Source organism: Lonchura striata, chromosome 10 (genome assembly GCF_050655825.1).
Source record: "Lonchura striata isolate lonStrDom1 chromosome 10, ASM5065582v1, whole genome shotgun sequence".
Taxonomy (NCBI): domain Eukaryota; kingdom Metazoa; phylum Chordata; class Aves; order Passeriformes; family Estrildidae; genus Lonchura; species Lonchura striata.
In genome coordinates, this window is record NC_140712.1 from 7,447,009 (window position 1) to 7,471,895 (window position 24,887).

The 24,887-nt window shown below is 43.1% G+C and overlaps 1 protein-coding gene across 10 annotated transcripts in view; it reads left to right on the forward strand.

Annotated features, from left to right (window-relative positions):
• MYO9A (myosin IXA) overlaps window positions 1-24,887 on the forward strand; it is a 172,894-nt gene that overhangs the window by 89,885 nt on the left and 58,122 nt on the right. For all 10 annotated transcript variants that reach the window (XM_085588568.1, XM_085588569.1, XM_085588565.1 and 7 more), the window contains 2 exons: window positions 15,203-15,319; window positions 23,411-23,545. In XM_085588568.1, the coding sequence (XP_085444694.1) occupies window positions 15,203-15,319; window positions 23,411-23,545 (252 nt within the window). The remainder of the gene's footprint in view (window positions 1-15,202; window positions 15,320-23,410; window positions 23,546-24,887) is intronic.

Consider the following 24,887-nt stretch of genomic DNA (forward strand, 5'->3'; position numbering starts at 1 on the left):
AAGGGTTAGAAAGCGAATTAATTCACACTTTTGGGAGAAATCTGATGTGAAATTGTGCAACAGAAGGGAAATAAAAGATGTGAGACAACTTCTTGGTCAACAACTGACCTGATTCTTGCCTTCCTTTAATTCTGGAGAGCTGTTGGGAGCTGGTTGTGTATGTGATGGGTGTCAGTTTAAGCATGCCCTGCATTTAACTGAATGTGTGTTAAGAATTTTAAGTGGAAAATGGGTGTCTGAAAACTCAGAGGAGCTGAAAGGGACCAAGTTGTACCTCCAGCAAGGCAGTGCAAGCAGCTGTTGGGGAGCAGCTGTTGGGCCAGCAACCCCGAACTCTCCCATAACCTGGGCAGCAGGGAGAGGGGGCATTCTTCCCCTCTGACCTGCTCTTCTGAGACCTCACCTGCAGAGCTGCCTCAGCCCTGAGGTCCCCAATATCAACAGGACATGGAGCTGCTGGAGAGAGTCCAGAGGGGTTCTCAGAGAAGCTCCAAGGGCTGGAGCCAGGCTGGGAGAGCTGGGAGTGTTCACCTGGAGAAGAGAAGGCTCCAGGGTGACCTTAGAGCCTGAAGGAGCTCCAGGAGAGCTGGAGAGGGACTGGGGACAAGGGCCTGGAGGAACAGGAGCAGGGGGAATGGTTTCCCATTGCCACAGGGCAGGGTTAGATGGGATATTGGGAAGGAATTCTTCCCTGTGAGGCTGGAGAGGCCTTGGCACCGATGGCCCAAAGAAGCTCCAAGCCCCATTCCTGGAAGTGTCCAAAACCAGGTTGGACAGTGCTTGGAGCAAGCTGGGATAGTGGAAGGTGTCCCTGCCCATGGCAGGGAGTGGAACTGGATGACCTTGAAGGTCCCTTCCAAGCCAAATATGTCTGGCATTCCATGATCGTGTCTTTGTTCAAATGGCCAGGTGCTCTTAAGCAGCTGGGTGCTCCATGCTGTTGTTATGTGGCCATTGAAGGTCACCATGGCACTGTTCTGTGACTATGTCCAGAGCACCCAAATTACAATTAAATCTATGAAATGCTTTTTATTCTGCATAAATAGGTGCAGCTGTAAGTGCACATGAAATAATCTCATGATTAGTTAGAAAAGCAGTGATGCAATTCAGGTCAGATTTACAAACCAAAATATTCAGGCTCCTTATAATCTTAGATGTACCGAATTAGGCAGGGGGTGACAAGCTGTTTTGGGTGGCAGCAAAGAGGAGAGGAAGGTCCAGGTCTTCTGGAAACATCTGTTGAAGGCTCCACAGCTTTGCTTTCATTGTCCTTTCATCCTCTCATGTTCATTGTCCCTGGGTCTGTGCTGGCTCAGTAGAGCCAGAGAGACTTCTTGGAGTGGGAGGAGAGTTGGATCCATGTCCTTTGGGAGAAGGAGAGAGGAGGGAACCTTTGCCCAGGAACGGTGGGCCAGACACATCTTCTCTTCTGGTGCCACAAAACCATCAGATTCTATTTTTTCATGTCACCAAGTGTCATTCTACCTGGCCCTTCTTCATCTATGATGAATTTTTGCTGAGGAGTACAAGGCTCTTGGAATTATAATCACAGGATGGCTATTAGGGATGATAAACTCTGGTGTGTTGGGGACTTTAAATCAAAGAGAACATACCAGTTTCAGCACAAGCAATTTTCAGCCCAATAACAGTTAATTGGCAGAGACACAAGGTAGAGAAGCCTTATGGAGTGAACTGTAATGATTCAAAAAGTATTTCATTACAGCAAAGAACTGAGTGATATTTCATTCTCTATATCCTCGTACTGGGACTGGTTGATGCCTTTTTCAGCCCATTAAAAGGGAGAAGAAATTGAGTTCCAGTGCCAAATGGCAGAACATTACCTAAGATGTTAAAAAAAACCCCAAAAAACAACAAAGGAAAATATCATAGTTGCAATTAATCACAAGCCTGAAAATATTCAAGGAGAAAAAGTGGGAAGGAAACAAAATAATTAATGGCATGAAGAAATGAAAATTCTCAGTCCAGAGGTACGAGGACAGGGACACTTAATGGAACAGAAAGCAGCAGAACTGCTGGAAGCACCTGCTAATCTCAAAACCCATTAGCTGAGGAGACTCATTGTCACCACGGGTTATTAATGTGAGGAGCTCAGCAGGAGCCCTTTGAAGGGCTGCTACATTGATAAGTGGATTCAGAATTCACAGAAAAATATTAATGGAATAAAACTGAAACCCCACAAAGCTTTTAAGAGCTAAGCAACTGTCTCTGCTTCAGGACATAAGGACAACCTGGGAGGGTGGAACTTCAAAAGAAACCTATTTGTGGGCTGAGGTTTCTCACATTTCCCTTGGAAATGCACATCCTCATGTGCAAAAGCTGCTGCAGTCACTCTTCTGCTCTGTGCCACCATAGAAATTCCTGTGTGTTAACTGTGTTCCTACTATTTATTTGGCACTGATGTATGGGAAAACAAGGAAGACATTGGGATCCCAAGATTCCTGAACAAAGTCCAAGATCAGGACTTTAGGAAGGGAAATGCTGACTTTCCATAGATTGCTCTGTCTATAGCCCACTCCAGCTGCCCTTTCAAATAAAATCCATTCTCAGCTCTTTGAAGGATTCTTTTAATTACAAGTATTCAAAAGATGCTTTATTGTGACAGAGTTCTTTTAGTTACTTAAATTTCTGCTAAAATCATGTGAAAAAATTTCAAGGAATGCAGACAAACCATTCCTGGGTTAGTTAGCCAGCTCTTCCCACAGGGTACAGTTGCTTGAAATATGGGATTTTCATGTGTAAACCCAATCTGAATAAATTCAGGTTGATTTTTTTTTTTTCCTCAGACCAGGGCTGTTGGTCAGTGGCTGAAGGAGGAGGAGGTGTAGAAGTTCTGTGGCTGGATAGGGTCTGTTGTACAAACTTTGCCTCTACAGCGGTAACAGCTGAGGTGTGATGAGAAATAACTTATCTTTGGGGAACCTTGCCAAAAAAAATGGTAAAAATAACCTGGAATGATGATGATGGTGCACTGGGAGAATGAGTTTGTCTCCACTTGCCCTCTGCTTGGAAGGACCAATCTAAGGGTGGGATTTGGCTTTTAAAGGCTCGAGGGCTGCTTTTGGTGATTGATTGAACACATTGGTGAGGATCCCAGTATGTTGTGCCTGTAAGTGCTGAACAAATTTTCCTAAATGAGTCCTCCTTACATCAGGTCACACAACTTCTTCCTGTGACATAAAGTAATTTGTTAATTGTTTTTTGTACTGGTTTTGCTGTGAAAACATGGATGGAATGGAAGCTCAGTTCATGCCATTGGCAGAATACACTCTGGATGCAGCAAGGTGGAGGAAAACACATTTTGTCATCAAGTGGATCTTTCAAACTTGGCTGCCCGGTGACTCTGTTCTCCTATAGCTCTGTGGTGGGCTCAGGATGGCTCTGTGTGAGCACCTTTCCCTAAGGGACATTCCACATCTTCTCCACAGGAGAAGCAAGAGCTGCAGCCTTGTTTTCTGGAAGGGTTTCATTTCAGGAAGAGAGAATGATTTTTTTCCCTTTCCTTTTCGGTTTTGATTTGTTACAGATGACACTTTCTAACCACAGAGCCCAAATCCAAAGGCTCTGAGTGAAATCTTTTTAGGAAGATGATGCTCGTAACTGCCTGGCTCTGCAGTCGGGACTCAGAAAAAATCTCTTAACAAGATTTGTGTTGGTTTATTTTGCTCCTGGCTCTACTTGGGGGCTGTTTCTGAAAAGCATAACCACAACTTGTTCCAGTCATCAGCTGCAAAGTGACAATATCAAAGACAAGGATTGAAATCATCTCTAAAAATAAACAGAGCGGTTCTGGCCTGGGGTGGGAATGGGAGTGGTTGGTCTCCCATCTGTCCTTTCCCAAACCTGCCTGCCACCAGTGGGGACACAATAGCTAGATCTTCAACACACACACAAAAGATTTTCTTATTGTTCTTATTTGAGGTTTTCCACTTCATTTTCTGTGTTTGCATGCATCTAATGACAGGAAGGATGAGTAAGGAGAGGGGCAGTTACAGGAGCACTCTGATACTTTCTGTGCTACTCCTCAGAAATCACAGAATTCACAGAAGTACCCATTTCCATGGGAATGTGTGTGAGATAGTGTGAGGATTACAGAATTACAGGGTGGTATGGATTTAAAGGAACCTTAAGGATGGTCTAATTTCACCCCCTGCCATGGGCAGGGACACCTTCCCCTAGCCCAGGTTACTCCAAGCCCTGTCCAGCCTGGCCTTGGACATATCCAGGAATAGGGCTTGGAGCTTCTCTGGGCACCTGTGCCAGGGCCTCTCCAACATCACAGGGAAGAATTACTTCCCAATATCTCATGTAACCCTGCCCTCTGGCAGTGGGAAACCATTCCCCCTTGTCCCAAGTCCCTCTCCAGCTCTCCTGGAGCCCCTTCAGACCCTGGCAGGGGCTCTGAGCTCTCGCTGGAGCCTTCTCTTGTCCAGGTGAGCACCCCCAGCTCTCCCAGCCTGGCTCCAGAGCAGAGGGGCTCCACCCTCAGAACATCTTCATGGCTTTCTCTGGACTCTCTCCAGTAGCTCCACATCATTCTGATGTTGGCCCCAGAGCTGGAAGCAGATCTGTAGGTGAGGTCTCATCTGAGCAGGGCAGAGGGGCAGAATCTCCCTTTCCTGCTGCCCACACTGGGGAATCAGACCCCAGGGCATGGGAGAATTTGGGGCTCCCAGAGCACACAGATAGCTCACATTGAGCTTTTCATGACCCAGAATTACTCTACCATTACATTCAGCCCGTTGAGTGAGTCCTGAGTTACTCCTGTATGTGTGGAGAATTGTGGTTTCCCACTGTTCCACTCCCTTCCCTGTTGTGACCCAACATGTTTGGTTTCCATCCCCATCCATGTCCTGCGTCTGGGATGAACCAAGCAGCCTTTGGGGTTCCCCCTTGTCTCACAGGGCATGGGCTGAGACAAGCAGGATTAGGTTTTGTTTTTTTTTTAAAACAGAGGCTTAACACCCAGAGGAAAGTGTTCTTGCAGGATATCAGACTCAGTCTTAATCCCTGGCTTGGCATCCAGGAGTGTTATATCATGCTTGGGCGGGAGAAGTATGATGTCATTTTCCACACTCATATTTTATCTGAACATCTTATTAAAATCCTGTCATTCTCCTGGGTCATTTCCTAAGAGAACTCAGATCATCAATGCACCACTCTGGCTTCAGCCTGCAAGGAAGGTTTTTAAATTATTTTTATGTACAGTTAAGGAGGAGGAAAAATATCTTTAAAGGCATCATTGAAAGAAAAGGAGTGAAAAATGTTTTTTTTCATTTTTGATTACAACAAAAAAGAGAAAAATTTGGCTTAAAAGTAGTTTGAGTATTCTATAAAGGTTCATTTTTATGCTTTAATTCCATAAATGTACCTGCAAAGGAAATACTTTGAAAAACAACAACAAAGCACTGAAACCTTGCACTATCTCTGGCTCCCGCCCTCCCAGCTGGCTGCCACATCCTGGCAGAAACCTTCCACTATCACCCTGGAGTTGGGAGGCAGTGAGTTGTCCTGCCAGTGGATTTTATCCAAGAGATGCAAGTGTCAAAGATGTTTTCCAGAACTTATGGGTGGATTTTCCAATGAGAAAAAATAGCCTGTAATGTCATTACCATACAGTGCTGCGTCGTGCCCCAACATAATGCTCAAACACAAAGGCACTTCAGGATTTTGTCATTAAATCAGGTGTAAATGTTCTCACATTCAGAGGGGGGGTTTAGGTATTAGTTTCAAATTTTATGTTACACCTTTTTTCTAATTCTTCTTGTGCTCTCCCTCCTCTTGTACCAGTTTCTCAGTACCTTCACAATCACCCTCCTTGGACAAAGGTCCTTCTCCGAGCTGCCAGTCTGCATTAGTCAGAGGCATGTTAAGGGGATTTCCCAAACCATACTAACACCCTTCCTAAAAATCCTAATGGGACAAGTCAATTCAACAAGTTTATCCAGAGAGACAATTTTCCAGTGTCAACATATCATCAGGTTGACGAGGACATCCTTCAAAACCACCTGCTTACTTGCAGCTTTAGGAAATTATAAACCACTAATAATTATTTATTTTTAAAAAACAATTATTTCTAAAGAGTAATTTAAATTATTTTAATATCACTATGTTCTCATCCTGGATTAGTGTGTTCATTCTGTTGGCTATGGATGGAGTAGGACACATGGCATGGGAGGGGATTCTTCCCCTCTACTCTACCCTCATGAAACCCTACTTGCAGAGTTGCCTCCAGCTCTGGGGTCCCCAACATCAGAAGAATGTGCAACTGCTGGAACAAATCCAGAGGAGGCCCTGGAGATGCTCTGAGGGTGGAGCCCCTCTGCTCTGGAGCCAGGCTGGGAGAGCTGGGGGTGCTCACCTGGAGAGGAGAAGGCTCCAGGGAGAGCTCAGAGCCCCTGCCAGGGCCTGAAGGGGCTCCAGGAGAGCTGGAGAGGGACTGGGGACAAGGGATGGAGGGACAGGACACAGGGAATGGCTTCCACTGCTAGAGGGCAGGGTTAGATGGGAAATTGGGAAGACATTCTTGGCTGTGAGGGTAGTGAAGCTGTGGCACAGGTTGTCCAGAGCAGCTGGGGCTGCCCCTGGATCCCTGGCAGTGTCCAAGGCCAGGTTGGATAGTGCTTGGAGCAGCCTGGCCTAGCAGGAGGTGTCCGTGCCTGTAGGCACACAGCTTGTGGTGGTTGGGAGTGGGGCTGCAGCTCATCCCCAGTGGGTGCAGCTGTGAGAAGCAGCTGAGCAGCACTGACAGCAATGAGCCATGGGGTGCCCAGGGGCACTGCCCAGCCACCAAAGGGAACAGAGGGCACACAGGGCCACTGCATCAACATGAGGGGCATGAAAGGCTGGGCTGAGGAACAAGGAGGGCAGGTGCCTGAAGCCTTCTGAAGTGGTGTGGTGTTACTTTGTGTGGGCAGATGCCTGAGGCCTTCTGATGAGGTAAGGTGTTACTCTGTATGGGTGAATGCTTAAAGCTGTCTGAAATTGTATGGGGATACTCCGTGTGGCCATCTCAACTGTGATATATGCTATAACACCTGCCCATGGCAGGGGGTGGAACTGAGTGAGCTTTAAGGTTTTTTCCAACCCAAACCATGCTGGCAATCTATAAGCAAGGTGCTAAAAACCTGCATTTGGACCAGGCGAGAGATGTAGTCCTTGTCTGATTCCAGCAACTAAGAGATTTCTAGCAGTTTCCTTCAAATCCAGAAATGTTCTCCCAGTTTTGGTGACGAGCCATAGATACTGCAGCAGGTTTTGTGTGTGGTGCTGCTCTCCTTCCTCACCATCCTCCTTGCTTTCTGCTTTTTCCCTAATTTAGCTCTCACAGCTATGTCTCTCCCTTTCATTGCTACTCCGTCTCAGCACAGGAATGGCAAACCCAGCAAACCACTCTCAGCAGTTCTCTCCCTGCAACCACAAACCCAAGCTGCAGCCACTTTCCATGTGGATTTTTTTCACTCCTCTTGGAGCAGTATCAGTGTCAAAAATAAAAACTGGATTTTCATAGTATTCTAGTACATGTGGTCTCTACTACTCTGACATAAGCACTATGAGTAGTATCTAGTACTCCTAAGCACTATTCAAATAAAAATGTATTTTCAGTTTGCCTTTTTTTTTAATCTCTTAATTAGTGATTGCTGTAGATCATCGTCTCTGAGATGCCCACGTCGGGTGTTTTCAATTGTCTGCACATCCAAGGCTCACTGAGAATGGGGGATTGGCTTCTGTTCCTAGTCATTAGATCCCTTTAGGTAATCCAAATCAAGTGCATTAGGAGAGCTTGAATTCCTCCTGCTTTTGCTTGTAATAATCTTGGATAAATCCTATCCCTCTTCACACTGACCAAGCATTGTTAGTATGTTTTTTTTTTTTTTTCAAAAGCAAGCACAGATATTTTTTTTAAGACTAGAAACTGATTTCTTTAATAATATACTAGCATGCAGCATGATTTTGTTGAATAGGTACTTTGAAGCAAATAAGAAATCAAGTACACGCTTATCCTAATTTTTCCCCTTCTTGGAAATTAAATATGTCATTTAAACCCAAAGAAGTGATAGAAGGAGAGAGATTTTAGTCTGAAAAGCCCAGGTAAATACCATGGGTAAAATTCAGTAGGTTATGAAATGTTTTTTCCTCTGAGCCATATTGGAATGAGACATTTGTGTTACAATAAGTACCAATGTAATTATGAAGCCAAATTTTACCTTAGAGAATAAATGGGGGGGAAAATGGGAATGGCTGATAAGGATTTCAAACCAAACATCAAATTATAATGAACATCTAATCCTGTTTATGATAATAGCTCACTAAATAATTTCTGTGGTAGGATATCAACAGGTTTCTGGCATTTAGTGCCAAATCCCTGTGAGCAGAAACACCAATTGATTAATCAGAGAACATGCTGAAAACTTACTCCATGTATTAAAAGAAAAGCAAACAAATGACATTTCCACAGAGCCACTAAAACCACATATCCAGATTTGATTTTTAGAGGGATTTCCTGAAGAGGAAAAATTCTACTGCCACTTTTTTTTCCCCAAACATTTCATTGGAAGCACCTTTCATCCTTGTATAGAAATTATAGGAAGCCCATCAAAGGCCCTAAGGGAAAAGGGGTTATTTCCTCTCTTCCTGTGTTCAGATCTGATTTCCTGAAGAGGAATCTCTGTTTCTTCTCACCAGCAGAAGAAAATGTATTTTGTGTTGCCCAACTTTACTTAAGTAATTGAACACCTTTTCTTTATGTTTTACACCAAATCCTGCAAACTTTACACCTGGAAAGAAACATTTCTTGTCATCTTGGAATTACTGTAATTGTTCAGTATTTGTTGACAAGTGTCTGAAAGGGGAATGTGTTGCTTGTTTTCCTCCTGGAAGGCAGGAAACAGCTGCACATGTTCCGGAAGAGCTGGGGGGTCACCAGGAGAGAATGAATCCATAGGTAGCTCCTATGGCTGTATCAACGTAATTCCTATTTTAACAAATCAATTTTTGGAGCTATTGCAGGTTCTTGGGGAAAATTACAAGGAGTATTGCTTGTAAAGCCACATTTTTTGGGATGGGTGGGAGTTCTGCATTGGTAGGGAATGCTGGTGCTGGCAATGTGTTTATCCACTGTGAACAAATAACATCAACAGTATCTATAAAGGGATGCACACATGCAGTCTCCTGGGAAAATGCTGGAAAACTGGAGGTAAAAAGGACCACGACCAGCTATGCAGCAAGTCTTGTGGACTGTACAGCAAAGCACCAAGCTGCCTTTGGGGCTAACAAGTCAGGCTGCCTTCTAAAAAGTCTTTTCTTCTGGGTCCAAGGAATTTTCCCAAGCTGTACTTGAAAAACGGCATTTAAATATCAACTTTTCAAGTTCTCGTAGCTTGTCAAAAATCTGGAGTGGGTGCACTGACCTTGCCCTCATGTCTGTGATGTCCCCATTGAAAAACCGGATTTAACAGTGTTGTGTTGATCAGAATTGAAGGTGCAATAATGTTGTGTTGACCAGCTGAGTCTGTCAGCACATCTTTATAGGTGCTTCCTAGTTTTGCATAATGCTGAGAGATGGGATAAGTGTTTGTCATGGTTAATAAACTCCACGGGTGTTTAATCCTCATTAGAGCTTTAAGTTGTCTTGGTGTTCACACTCGCTTTCCAGTTGTACTTAAATCCACTTCTCATTAACCAAGTCTCTGCTCAGAGTCTGGGGTCTAAACCCCAGCTCTGAGCACCTTGCCCTTCCTGAAGTGCCTTTTTCATAGTAGTGGCCCAAAACAGATAGTGATATCCAAAATGTGTGTGTAAAAAGGGCATCTTTTCTATGAAAAATGGGTTTGGGTTTTTCTGTCTTGTTTTTCTAGAAAGCAGCATGTGGTGCTGGCTGCACTCCAGAAGTTTCAGTGATGGAGTGAGGCTCAGAAACCCTCCTAGGCAAACTCAGATATACACATGGCTGTACAGATATAATATTTAGTTGTGTTTTGATGATCATAAAAGCTGCCCAAACTCAAGTATCCATCCACCACCTTTCTCCTCTGTTTTGGATCAGTCTATGCTGTCCTCCACATTAGTTATGAGGGAAGATGGACAAACCTCTCAATGAGCTGGGATGTTTGAAGTCTTTAGAGACCTCTAACTGTCTCATAAATACCACTTTGGAATGATTCTTACTCAGAATTGCTTAGTGCACCAATACCCTGCTCTTCCTAAGTGATGCAAAAATGATGAGCTTTGCTTTGTTTTGGTCTTTTTTTTTTTGTGTTGAGCAATGCTCTGAACAGAATCAATACTTCATTTTAGTCTGGCTCTTTTGAAACAAAAAGAGAAAATGTTTATTGACTCCAAAAGCCCTTCATCCATCAATTTGTTTGGGTCAAAAATGCTTAAAGCCAGTTGCCTTTCCAGATACTCTCCATGGTTGGGTTGGTTTGATGGAATAATTAAGAGGAACTGTCTCTTGTATTTCAGTCCCACTCTAGATCTTGCTGTGGTTAGTAGGGTCCACACTCCAGAAAATCTTCCTCTTGATTATGGAAGGGTGTGAATAAAACCACAGAGCTTCCAGCAGCATCTTGATGGTTTTGTCCTCGGAGAATATCCTGAGTTGAAAGAGGGCCACAGGGATCATCAAGTCCAAATCAGTGGGATCTCTTTACTTTCTTCTCCCTGGGACGTCCAGGGATGTTGTTGCAATTTTTGCTCTTTGCCTTTCAAAGTCCTTCAGCACTTGCTTTCACCCACCTTCTGTTCTCTGGGCTTTGTTTATTCCCCTTAGTCTGAAAGACGTAAAATATTTGAGGTTTTGTTGTTCAAATTGAACTATTGCTGCTCTTGCTTGTGTGTTAGGTTAGTCAGCAGTAAAAACACTGAATCTAATAAGGAGCATGCAGGGAACTTCCAGCAAAATCATGTGAAAATATCTGTAAAAGGTTAGCTGAGCATCTTGGAATCATGGAATCAATGCTATAATGCACCCCAGGTGCTATAATCCACACAGCTTTTAAATCCCTTCAGGGATGGAGTCTTCACCATTTCCCTGAGCAGCCTGTGCCAGTGCCTGGCCACTGAGCCTCCTGTGACACAGACTGAGGCTGTGCCTTGTCCTGTCCCTGTGCCCTGGGATCAGAGCCCGACTCACCCCACCTGGCTGTCCCCTCCTGTCGGAGCTGGGCAGAGCCATCAGGTCCCCCCTGAGCCTCCTTTTCTCCAGGCTGAGCCCCACCACCTCCCTCAGCTGCTCCTGGTGCTCCAGACCCTTTCCCAGCTCTGTTTCCATCTCTGCCTCAAGCCCCACAATGTCTTTCTTGTAGTTTTCACTGTATAAGCTTGATGGGGCTTTTAACCCACCTGTTTTCCCTGGATTTTCTGGGTACCAACAAATATTTTTTAAAATTCCAGCTTGAAATTTCAGCCCTCAGCTGGGTGCAGAAGGGCAGGAGTGAGGGATCCTGCCTGGAGCAGGGGTTGCTGTGGGATGGCAGCAGACAGATTTGCTTAAATATATTTAGTGACTTTGTAATCTCAGTTCTTAAGAATCTCCTCTTGTGTGTACAAATGTGTTTTACAGAGACTTTTAATTTGAGCAAATTTGGGTTCCTGAGATTATATCTTTTCCAGCCTCTAAAACACAGGCTGCTGCTGCTGGAACTGTAAGTCCTTGTTCCAAAGCACTTCAAAGGCAGATTTTAATTCTTAAGCCTGTCTTCCCCTTGTTCCTTTTAACAGAGATGTTTCCAGAAGTTTATCTGTTTTTTAAGGTGGCCTGAATCCAATGCTGATCATGACAACTTTCAGCACCATTAATTTGGCAATGAAATGATACAAAAACCTGAAATATGTTATCTCAGGATCTTAACAAAAGTTGGCCAACCCAACAAGTGGAGTTTCTGGCATATAATAAATAATACATAGATCCTTTCTGCCTTGATAAGCAGGAAAGTATTGATTAAAACCTTGTCTGTAGCTTATTTCCTGACCTGCTGAGTCAAAGCGCGTTTAATCTGTCTCAGTTTGGAATCAGCAATATTTTTGTGTGGGTGCAACATGTCCTGCTCCCTTTGATCCCCAGAGATTTGTTTTGGCATTGCAGCAGCTATTTTTATTTTGCTTTGTGAGGGAAATAAAAATGGTTTGATGAGCATTACCATGTTCCAGATCTGCCTAAATGTCACGTAAGGAGACTTGAGGAAGAGACCAGAAGCTGTAGGTGTTGGTCTGAAGACAAGCTGTATGTGATGTATGGGATGTAGTTCAGAGACTAGAATTAATTTATTTAGGATACTACAGAAATAAATGATTTCTTATTAAATAAAGCATAAAACCTTATTTTAAATGCTCTGCTGCAGCTCCTGAATTTGAAAAGAAATAATATTCCCTGATGGTCTCCAGATTGTGTAGTTTTGGAATCTGTTTAGCATAGTAAGGGGCTATATTTAAAAGGTGACATCAGTGGAACTCTATTGTAAAAAGTTAATACTTTATTGAAATGAAATAAAAAATTCAAATAAAGGCAGGCCCCCATAAACCTTGAGCAATTTAAAATAGGTTCATTTCAGTGCAGGTATTTTTTAAATGGATGAAGACAAAGTGCTCCATCCACCCTGTGTTGTCAATATGTTGCTTTGCCAGGAGTTTCCTACCAGCTCTTAGTATTAAACCATCTCTTCTAAAAGTAGCTGTTGAACACTTTGGGATCTGGACCACTGATTGTGGGACCCAAGCATAGCAAGGAAATCACCTTTTCATGGGTTTCCCAGCTTTTCATGTAGCTGAGACCACGTTGGGAATGAGAGTAGTGGCTCATCCCCCACCCTGCACATTCTGGAGGAAACTGGGCAGTGCTGGTGTCAGGGAAACTTCCCAGTCTGGCCATTCAGGAGACTCGTGGCAGTCACACTCCCAGCATTCCTCAGCACTGGAGTGGTGCAGGCTTAATAATATCCTAGTTTATTTTGGGAAAAAAAAAAAAAAAAGGGCATTCAGGGGTGAAGTCCTGCACATCCCTGTAGCCTCTAATAAAAGGTAATGAAAAGTGTTGCAACATAAACCAATATATGATGCTGTAGGAGAAACAACTATGTTCTTTTTGGCTTTTTAATTGCACGTTGGAGCAATTAATTGGGCTGGTTTATGCCAGGACAAAGCATTAGGGCAGTGAGAGGCATTCCTGGATCTTGGCCTTTGTCTTTCGCCAGAGACTGATTTTTCTGGTGTGACAGTGGCACTGATTGTCTTCCAGCTTAATGAAAAAAGGGTAGCTGGAGCCTTGAATTTTCTATCAATCACTGAGATATTCTCTCACATTTGAGTAAATTTAAAAAAAATTAGATAGCAACCTCCCCCACCCAAACAACCTGTGTTGCTTTTAATAAAAACAGCCAAAAAACCCACCCCAAACCCTTTTCATCAGTAAAGGGAAGAAAAAGCAGTTAGTGAGAACTGGAGCTCTTTGTGTTTGAAATGCCAGCTGCTTTCCAGCCCTTGTTGGAGAACTCGAGCATTTCAAGAGCTCACTCTTCAAAAGTGCTGTTTTGGTCTGAGCTGCACCAAAATCCTCTTGGTCCTGTTGCTCACCTATTTGTGTCACACACTTGTTTTTTGGGTGAGGAGTTCCTTGCTAATTAAGGCCGTATTTTGTAGTTACCTTGAGATGTCACTTTGTATTGCCACCACTTTATAGTTAGCAGTGTACAAAGGCTGTGAGCATCCTCATTTACAGAACCATGGAACTGTTCAGGTGGGAAAAGCCCTATGAGCTCATCCAGCCCAACCATCCCCCAGCAGTGCTAAGGCCACCAGGAACCCCCGTCCCCAAGTTCCACATCCACACACGTCTGTTAAATCCCTCCAGGGATGGGGACTCCACCCCTGCTATGGGCAGCTGTTCCAATGCCTGACAGCCCTTTCCATGAATAAATTTTTCCTAACATCCAGCCTAAACCTCCCCTGGCGTGGACTGTGTTAATCCCTTCTCCTATTCCAGCTGGACAGGGAGAGGAAGTGAGACCATGTGCTTAATGGCATTTTAAGAGCAAGACATTGGCAGAACGGCTTGTGGTCATGCTAAATGCTGTTATCTCCAAAAATCAAGGGAAAAAGAGGTGGGAGTAAGCTGATAGAAGATAAATGATGCTACATGAGCTTTATTCCTTCACTTGGGGTCAGTGACATGAGGCTGCTCAGATGATGTTCCTCGAAGGGAGCCTTGCTGACAAGGATTTCAAGGCAATGTGTGACAAGCCACTGATTGGTTATGGTTCAAGGTTTAATTGAAATAATTACATGGGAATCTTCTGGTTCCTTTTTTATTCTTCTGCAGTGGCTAAAATGAACCAAATGTAGCAGTCATGGCTAGTGCCATAAGTTTTTAGGTGATTAATATGTACCAAAGCCCTATTCGAGGTGATAATTGAAACCAAGGAAGAATCCCATGCAGCAAGAACAAAGATAACCTTTAAATAGAAATTCCTGCTTTCTGGGTCTCCATGTAGGTGCCTGTCCAAAAGCTCAGGGATCTTCCTTTGATCTCAGCTTTCATCCCATCAGGCAGAATGTCTTTGATCCCAGCTGTGGTGGGGTGACCCTTCCTCAGCGCTGTTATTCCTCTCTCTGGGAGAGCTGCTGGAGGAGCACTGAACCTGCCTGCCATGATTTGTAGCTCCTGCTGGTGGTACCTGGAAAACTTCGAGTTTTCAGAAACCCTTAGATGTACCAGAGAGGTTTTTAGCCTCCACTTTTGTAACCCTTCTGCTGGTGCCAGGCGCTGCCTGTCCTGGCCTGAGCTTTCACATCGCTTGCTGTCGCTCCTGTGCAATATCCACCCTTTTCTTTCCTTCTCCCCCAGGACACTTTTCAAGGGTCTTGGTAAATTTATTATATTTATATTTAGTGTATGTATTTATTTCCTTTCCTTTCACCACCAGTGATGGGATTTGTGGTGTAATCTCATGTATCATCCACTCGAATGGATGAAAGAAACCACGCCAAAGTCAGGGGTGCATCCACAGCCCTGGGATTACACCCAGTTCCCTGCGCTGTTAGGACCACTGACACGCGTGGCATAAAATAGCAGACAAAAGTTTTGGCAAGGGAAAAATGTGGACACTGGATGTGGGAGCTTGAGAAGCAAAAGCCATTTTAGTGCAGAGCAAGATTCATTTCCAGTCACCTTTTTTCTTTTCTATTTCAGGCTGTGACTGTGCGGAATTCCATGGCCAAGTCGTTGTACAGCGCCCTGTTTGACTGGATCGTGTTCAGGATCAACCACGCGCTCCTCAACTCCAAGGACATGGAGGAAAGCACCAAGGTAACACCTCACCAGCTCTTTTGGCTTCTCTCTTGGGTCTTTAAAATAGGTGACTGAGTGATAAAACATTACCCAGGCATGTTGCTTAACATGAAGTTAATTTTTCCTTGGATCATAACTGAGTACATCATTATTCTAAGTGGTGCTTGCTGAACTGAGAAGGATAAAGCACCTTAAATATTATAAGCTCAAAGCAACCAGGGAAAAGATTTTGTTCTAGCCACAAAAGCCAGTTCCCCCACCCACTCCAGGAGCAATGGCAAATATTTTCCTCCTTATGTGTAAAAGTAGAGGACCATGTATAATTCAGAGGGGAAAAAAGGGAATTCTTGCTAATGCATTTGGTGAAGTTGCTCTGTGATGAAATGATCAACGAGGTGGGTGGCTGTAGGTACTGAGGTAGTACAGTAGGAAAATGAATTTAAAGAAAAGAATCATGATGGGAAAAGTGAAGCTGGTGGGATGCTGCACTACCTTCTCAAAGATTTGATGGAAGGAATGACATGAAATGTCCTGAAATAACAGGGCCTGCATGCATGACCCAGGGCATCCTCCCTAACCCTCTCGTGTACTGATCCACGCTCCTCGTGGCTGAGGGATACTGACCCCAAAATCCATGTCCATGCACACAGGCACTTCCAGCTCTCCAGTTACCCTTGGCTTGGGAATCTGGGACATGGTCCAGCAGCATGTGGGGGTTTCTGAGGGGTTGTGCATCCAAACTAAAGTCACAGCTGCCAAAAGGAGGATTTTTGCTGAGCACTGACATTTGGAATGTGCCATAGGACTGAAGTTGCAGAGGCTCTCAGTGTGGTCACTCCTTTATTTAATTCCAAAAAAGGGTTGTAGAGTGTAATTGTGGACTGGAAATAAAAACATGCCTATGAAATCTACTTATATGCTTTTCTGACAAAGAAGGGTTGTTACAGTGATAACATCCAGTGAGCCTTCTGACTGCACATGCTGCCTCTCCCTCTGTTTAATATTTGACCAGAAATGTTGTGTTCTTTCCTGATTTTTTTCCAAGTAATCAAAAGTTTTGTCTGGGCTGTCAGGAAAAAAACAAACCACACTGTTTACATATTTGGTGAAGCAGAAAAGTGGATTTGTTTTGACAAGGAAATGCATCTAAAATGCTAATTATTTTTTATTAATGACCCAATGATTCTTTAAAATTATTATCTGTTCTGTAATATTTAAATACAAATCCGTCTAGGGCACTTTTGTATGCTTAGTCAGCATGGCTGTGAAAGTGAAGCACCACGGTAGCTGCTTATGGGCAATTAAACTTTTGTTCCCAACCTCAAATCTCAGCAGGTAAGAGCCAGAACAGCCCAAATTCTTGCATTTTTTTCCAACGTTGCTGCACATTAACCCTCTGTTTCCTCCAGCCAAGACTCCCATGGTATGTAACCATCTTTCCCCTTGCCCACCTCTGGGTATCATCTCATGAATTCACAACTGACAGGTTTCTGGCCCTTTTTGTTTTGCCCCAAATCAAAATGGTAATATCCAGGTCAGGCAGCAGGCGCCAGGAGCTGGGAGTGGTGTTACCCCTGTGCCAGAACAGATCCACCCATGCTGGCAAATGCCCAGGACCTGGAGCTGCAGAATGTGCTCAGACCCAGATTGAGGGAGGCAATCCTGGACTGTACTTGGGCCAGAGTTTCTGAAGCAGAAAGGCAGTGCACAAAATACCAGGAAATAATCTGCTGCTCTAGGCACAAGTGTAGTTCAGTTTATCTTCAGAGTCCTCTATGAATTGGATTGATTCCCACAAACTCCGCAGAAATCATGAAAATGCACAAATCCCTCTGCATTTTAGGGGTGGAGACGGTGAAGAAGAGATTTATGTGCATTTCAGAGCAGCTTCGTTAAACATCGACAGCCAATTTTTCCTCGAGTGCCTCCTCAGCCCTATTTTTAGCCCCTGACTTGGGTTGTTTCAGCACAGAGGAAGGAAAAATGTCTCCCTGGCATGGGCAGGGCTGGGAATAGCTGCTCCTTTGCCCTTGAGGAATAACAGTGCTGCCAACAAGTGCCCGAGGGCATCCTGGGCTCTGCAGCTGCCATTGAGGCACCACCCAAGAATCACCACTGCGGAGAAAGGAAGCCAAGGACGGATCTGGTTTTTCCTACCACCTCCCACTCCTCCTGAATTCCTTTTCAGCTCTTTCTTGGAGAAACCCCAGATGAGGATGCAGGTTCTCCTTAGCTTCCCATATGTTGTTTTGAGGTTGGGCTGCACCAGCTGGGTGACTGGGAGGTGGACTGGGAGCAGTGGCATCTCCAAGCCCTGGGAGTATCTCCTTGCTGCAAGGCAAGACCTTGGCACATGGATGACATCTCCTTGCTGGCATATACCAGCCAAAAAAAAAAATCTTAAAACACACCAAGTCTTTGATTTATGAGAGAAAAATACAGCCTTGCACCTCAGAAACTCCTGAGTGTGCAATGGGTGAATAATATGTGACTCACCCTGCAGCAAATGTCCTGAATTAATCCCAGCCCATGCTTGACAGTGATACTCCTCTGACTTTTAATATACATTTTGAAACAATCCTGCAGATTTGGAAGGTTCAGAAAGTGTCGTATGATGGATTTGGGGCACAGAGCTTTCTTTTATAATAATCACATTATGCAGAGGTAACACAAGACTCAAAGCCATCTCAATTTAGAGTGTGTGTGGGAGAAGTTGAGGAGAAAAATTAATACAGAAGTTTCTCTCTTCATCAGTGTAGATTTGATTTTAGTGGGACAATGGGAACTGAGATCATTTTCATATCCCAATATGTGTTTATTTGATATCAGCAGTTAGGAGAGGATCAAAAGATGAAGCTGGGCAAAGAAAAATAAACACTTGGCCGTTGTTCTTCCATATTGTCCAGCAAATATTTGGAAGATGTAAATCAGACCTTTGATATCCAAATTTAGTTAAATGCACAGTGAAATATTTTGGGAAAACGCAGTGGGATTTGGCTTATCTTGCTTGGTGACAGGATTTCTAAGATATTATTTCTGACCCGAGCTGTGAATACGTTATTTGATACCTCCTGGTTTATGGTAATGGCAGAGCCGCCATGGGTCGGATTTGCTCCGACTCCCTTTTCCTTCATCTTCTCTCAATTCCTTTTAGTTCCTTTTATGTTCTCATGACTCCCTACAAACTGCCTGAAATTTGACCTTTATTAATGAGGTTGGAGATTTTTCCTTCTCTTGAGAACGAGAGTACTAAACCTCCCAGAGCCTCTTATTGAATTCCCTTTCCATAAATCAGGTTAGGTATTGCTAGAAGTCCATCTCACCTCTTAAAACATGATGGAGTGGAGATCATGGTGGATCAAAAGGCATTTCCAAGGGTGTTTTTAATCTTTCCCCATTTGGTTCTTGTGAAAGTGGCTTAATTTGCTCCCAAATCACCCTGCTACCATTCTCAGATGACGTGCTGTATATGTGGGGATGTTGGTGAACTCGTGGCTGTGAAGAAAATTAAAATTAATGGCCATGAAGAAAAATCTGTGGTTGAACACATGAAGAACTCATGGCCATGAAGAAGATTCATTTAAATTCAACCAACAAGTTAATTCTTGGCTTTTGGACCTGAAGCAGAGGAAGAATTGCTAAACATGCAGTATGTTTATTGTGCATCAGTTCATTAATTTTAGGTCCCAGCTTCCAAGTTTTTAGCAAATCACCATGTTTCACTTTATATAATAGGTCATCATGTATATTGGGGTGATGTAGATTGGAGGGATCCTTTCAGATGAAGTGCTTATGGATTTTGGGGTTGTTTTGGGGAGGGATTTTTTGCAGTATTGGCTTTGGATTATTGTAAATGAAAATGAATTGCTAAAATGAAAAGAGATAAAAAATTGAAAATAGTAATAAACAAGATTTTTACCCTGAATTTGAAGCAAACCTATTTGAGATTGCCAAAATGTGCCTCCGTGGTGGAATTACATCACCAGCGTGTATTTGGGGCAACATAAATCAGCTCCAGTGATCCCTATTTATTGGCACTTTGGGAACTGCAGAGCACAGAGCTTCAGGGCCATCATTTGCCAAAAGCCCTTAAAACTCATGCTCTGGGTTTAAATGTCATGGCTGAGACATTTTAAGAAAAGCATGAGGTCATTTTTCATCATCTCAAGCAGAAAGTGCTCACTGACCCAGGGTTCACCCAAATTTTAAAAATCCTCACAGACATGCACTTTTAATCACAGGAATTTTGATATGCTAATTAATACAGTCACAGTTTTTAATTTTATATGTTAGTTTTGATAAAGAAGCAGCATTAACACACAGACTAGACTTGGCGAGTCAAGGTCTAAATTATCTTCATGTGATTTCCTCATAGCACCTATTCAAAGGATCGATTTGAAGTTGAAGACTTAAAAGGTTTTTAAATGTTAAACTCCTTTGACTTTTCTTTAAATATATTGTGGTGCAAATTTCATCCTAAGACCACCCAGATTACACACTTTTTACAGGCAGTTTAGCAAAATTAATTCCTATATATGTCAATGGAAATTGTGTTTTTTCACCTTACAAGAATTGACTCTGTTCTCATTTGTGCTGCTTTATCACGGACAGAGAGTAGAAAAAGAGCCATCAATTCCAAATATCTCAGGTTTTAAAGTTTTCCCAAGTGGCATCCATTGGCCTCGTTCTTTTGGGATCATTGTGGCAGAGGACAAGCGACTGTTTCTCTGCAGAGCTTGTCCAGATTTCTCTGATGTGAAACTCTGCAAAAAAGCACACAGTTTAAAATCTGTATTCTGGAGGAGTTTGGTAGTTACAAACACGGGGATGTGAGAAAAATTCTGGTTTACTCTGTGTAACAACCGTGGCAGAATTAACCATCCTCCTCCTGGACATGTGGTTTGATACCTGCAGTGGTTTTGTGAAATGGAGATTATTTTTATAGTTCTGTGTGTGTTTAATTTTAGGTGTCAGCTAAAAAATTACAAAAATACAGCTTTAAAATATAATATTTCCATAAGATTATTTTATAACTGAAAGGGCTATTTTTTGCTGTATATGACTCTTCTGTTTTGCTTTATAAGTGTATTTTCACGCCCACATTGAAATACATTTGGTAGCAATTTCAATGCAGTAAATGAACCGGGATTGTTAGAAAGGGAGATGGTTTTTGTGCTCAGTTGTTTCATATTAAATTAAGTTTGTGAGAGCTTAAAGACCTTTTTCAGATTAAAGTCTTCACTCATGGTAGGGGCTTAACTATTTCCATAGGATGTCAACACAATGCTTTTGAGAGCTGGTGTCAGTAAATCCATGAATAGTCTGGAACTGTGAGCATTTTATCTTCCAAGTCTTGTTTGTATATGGTGGAATAGAGACTTTTATGTAGGGGAATTTTTTTTTAACTCTTGTCTGTTGTAGGGATGAACTTGTACAGCAGTGGGCTGGTTGGGATCAGGATTTGCATAGGTCATGTAAAGGGAGATGAGAAAAGTCACTTTGTCCTGTTTCCATCATCATTTTTTCCATGGATAATATAGATATGATGCATTAATCATACAGAGAGTTTAGGAATTCCTTCTGTGATGCATTTAAGAAAGGATGAGGCAGATTTCTGTCTGGTGAGCAGAAGGGCTGCCACATCCATTGGGACAAGCAGGAGAAGATGCTGGACCTTGGGAAACAGTGGCTGAATGTGAATCCCTCTGCCAGGCTCAGTCCTTGGTGCAGTGGTTCCCAATTTCCATCTTCTGGTCAAAGAGCTGTTTCTCATGGGTGTTTTGGCAAGTGATGCAAACTTCTGAGAAAGGGGCCAAGGACCTTCATCCTTGCCATGGCATCAGGGGTGTAGAGACCGTCTGGCCCTGGAATAGGGAGAAAAGCCTGGACAAAAGATGAAGTAGTCAATGAACTCTTGGAAAATGGTTTAAAGACTTAACTTTGTGCTTAAATGCTTTTTTTGTTGTGTTTTCGTCTGTGCCAGTGGCCAGAGTCCAGGTCAGACAAAGCTCCAACTCACAGCTGAGTGGCCACTCTGCCCACGGCAGCCATGCCTGCTCCAGCCGTAGGTGGTTCCTTGGTCAGGAGGCAGGCACAGAAGGAATATTTTCCTCCCACATTATGTGCTGTGTTGAAAATGGACAAAAGGGAGTGTGGAGAGGCCTGTGGACAGTCTGGTTTATATTCCTGGCAGTGAAATTAAGCTGGTCTTAGCAAGTAAGTCTTAGAAAATCCAAAGTGCAGGTAGCACCAATAGAACTAATACCAGGGCACCTGGCAGCTCTCAGGCCCTTTGAGGTGGAGGGGAGGGGTTATTTCTCCTCCCTGTTTGAGGTTTAGCTCATTTGACCAGTGCTAATGCTTTTACCTCTTTTATTAATTATTTAATAATTTGTAATGGGTGAATGGAGTATTTGCGTGAGGTGTCTTTGGCTGGATCCCAGAGCATGGTGCTGGTGGAACTCTCCCCAAATGTGTCCTTCAGGCTCTTCGCTCTTTCTGATGACAGCAGCTTTTCTGGGTGGGCACAGTATGAGTTTTGTTTTTAACATTTATTATGATTTAGGGGTTTAACACAACAGTTGTGTAGAGCCAAGGAAGCTGCAGCAATAACTGTATCTTGAGCTTGGTTTTCACCCCAGCTCCCTCTGTGGATGAGGTTTATTTGCTGACACATCCCCATGTTTCTCTTCTGGGTTTCCCAAATCCATCTGACAGGCAGAAGGCTCAAGTTTTATGAAAACCAATACCTACACAAAGAAGAAGGTTCCACATTTCTGCTGCCATCAAGGGTAGGAAGCACAGTCTGAGCCAGGAGGTGTTGGGTCGCACTAACCTGTAGGCCAACACGTGCCTGGCCAGAGGTCCACTGCCTCTCCTTGCTTGGCTGGTGTGGGGAAGGGGGTGGGCCAGGAGGGTGCAAAGCAAGCTGGGAATTCACTGCAGCATGGATCTCGCTTTGCCAACATAGGAAACCTTGGTGCACCCACATCCTGATGAGCATCTCAAGAGGTAATTGTAGATTCGAGACCAAACAGGCATTGGCTCTTCAATTTGGGGAAAAGCCTGGGGCTTTTGCCTGAGGTTCACAAAAATCATCAAAGTGATGGGGAAGAAAAGGCTATTTAGAGCTGTAGCTCACCAGTTCCTACAATTTATACTATGAGTTATGGATTGTGAACTTCTGGAAGGTCCTTACAGAGAATGTAGGGCTCATACTGCCAATGGGTTCCCAAAAGAAAAAATGGGATGGATCCCTCTTTACACCTTTCTTGCCCATGAACTAAAGAAGCACAGAGGTGTCCTTCCATATCTCTCGTCCCAAACTGGCAGGAGCTGGTGGAAAAAGGTGCGAGAATGCAGAAGAGCCTTGTGGACACAGCCAGGTGTCACAGGGGAAGATCACGTGGGCACGGCTGGGCCCAGCAGTTAGGGCCAAGTGTTAGTCAGGGCTTTGGACTCCCTTTTTCAGCAGCATTATTTTTGTGTTAATTCCCCCCTTTCAGCGAGGCCGGAGTGACTCGATGCTCCCAAACCTCTGTCCATTGTCTGATCCATCTGGCAAACAAGATGGATGCTTTATTTGTGATACTATTTCAGTTTTCACCGGGAGAACTAAAGATTATTTCCATGGGAAGCCCTGATGTGTAGGAGTTTCTTTTTGAGGTTTGCAGCTGGAGTGGGTTTGCTTGGACAATGCGCTCACCTTGGAGGTGTGTTCCCATGGGTTGACTTCACAGTGAAAACCTTTGTTTCCCAAGCCTATCCCTTTGTTTTCCAAGCCATTTTTCTCTTCTGAAGAACAATACTTAAATCCAATAGAATAACTTTGAACAGGCATCAGGTTTCTTCAAAGATGGCCATTTGTTTGTAAATAAGAAAACAATCACCTCTCAAATGGCTTTTCTCTTAGAACAAACCCTTTCGTCCACGTATCTAAAGTTATGTGTTGTCTCTCTGGACTCCAGATGGCACAATATCAACAATTCCAGTAAAATTCCTACTATTAAGTATATTTAATTCTGTCTGTGTGCTTTTGATTATGTACTGTGTACAAATAATCCACTTTATGTAGATTTATTCTAATTCTCACTCTTACTTTTCTTGCAGACTTTATCCATTGGGGTACTTGATATTTTTGGGTTTGAAGACTATGAAAACAATAGTTTTGAACAATTCTGCATTAACTTTGCCAACGAGCGCTTGCAGCACTACTTTAACCAGCACATCTTTAAACTGGAACAGGTAAGTCCAGAAATATTTACTCTCTGATGCCAGTGAATATTGACATGACTTTGTGGCCCTGATAAAGTTCTGAAATTATCCCTTTAATTCTGTTTTGTTAAGGAGTGTACACTGAATTATTCCAATTTAACTTCTAATTGACCATATGACAAACTTCCACCTGTAAAATAAAATCCAGCCAGACATTTTCTGGTTTAAAATAAACATTTTGGCTTCCAAAAACATCATGAAGACCTTAACCACTGCTCTGTTGTCTCCTTGATGTGTGCTCAAAGGGCTTATCAAGGAGTGAGCAATTCCTTCCTTGCCTTTGCCTGGACATGCTGCCATGCCCTTTGATATCATGTAAAAGTTGTTTTTTTTTTTGGTATCTAGTCAAAAAGCCACCCCAATCTTCCAGTGATTTTTTCCTTTCAGTGTTGGTTTGTAGGGAGGGAGGAGAAATGTCGCTCTCATGTGTTCTCCAAAGTCAGACTTGAGAGCATTATGACCTTCAGTAGCCCTGGCAGATTAGGAAAGGCTGAACTTTAGGCTTTGCTTTACATTTGTTAAGAACTTTCCAGCCTCAAATTAATGTACTTAAGAGAGAACAAAAAGAGAGGCTGCAATCCAGCAGGTAACACACACAAGATGTTTTAGAAGGATGGGAGGAGGCTTCTCTATTTGTTATCCAGCAACAAGCAGGACAAGAAAACTGGAAGTTTCTTTCAACATCCATGTGTTGTTTCATGGATGGATGACTATTATTGGGCTGTACAACACAGGAAATATGTTAGAGACCTTCAAAATGCTTTTTTTTTTTTTACATGCCAGTCTGCATATCCTCTTTCCAGGTGAAATCTTGTTTGGGGGAGGTTAAGGGGAACTCTCCTTATCATCATTACAGAATTAACCCAACCCTTCCCAAAAACCCTGATAGTTTCATTTTGGGCTTCTCCAGTGCTCTCAAAGATTGGAAAATTCAGAAGAAAATGTTGCATTGAATATGAGGATGTTTAAAAAACAAGTGATGTATCCCTGAGTGGATCACTTAGGGAGTGTTTGTTCATGAGTTTGATGGTTTCTGTTTAATCTCTTTGGTTTTGATTAATAAGGTAGAGCAGAGCTGCTCAAAGCCATTTAATTTCAGTTTTTAAGTGGCCTTTGTATGCAGATGTACCCTACTCAATAGATGCTCCAAAAATTGGATTATTTTCCCATTCTCCACCATAGAAATGCAAATTTTGATACTATCACAAAGCCAAACCAGCTGGATTTTTTTATAAACATTGCCAAAAACTTCTTAGAAGAGACTCAAGGAAGGAGGATTCCTCCTGAAACCTGGAGACAGATGATTCCTCCA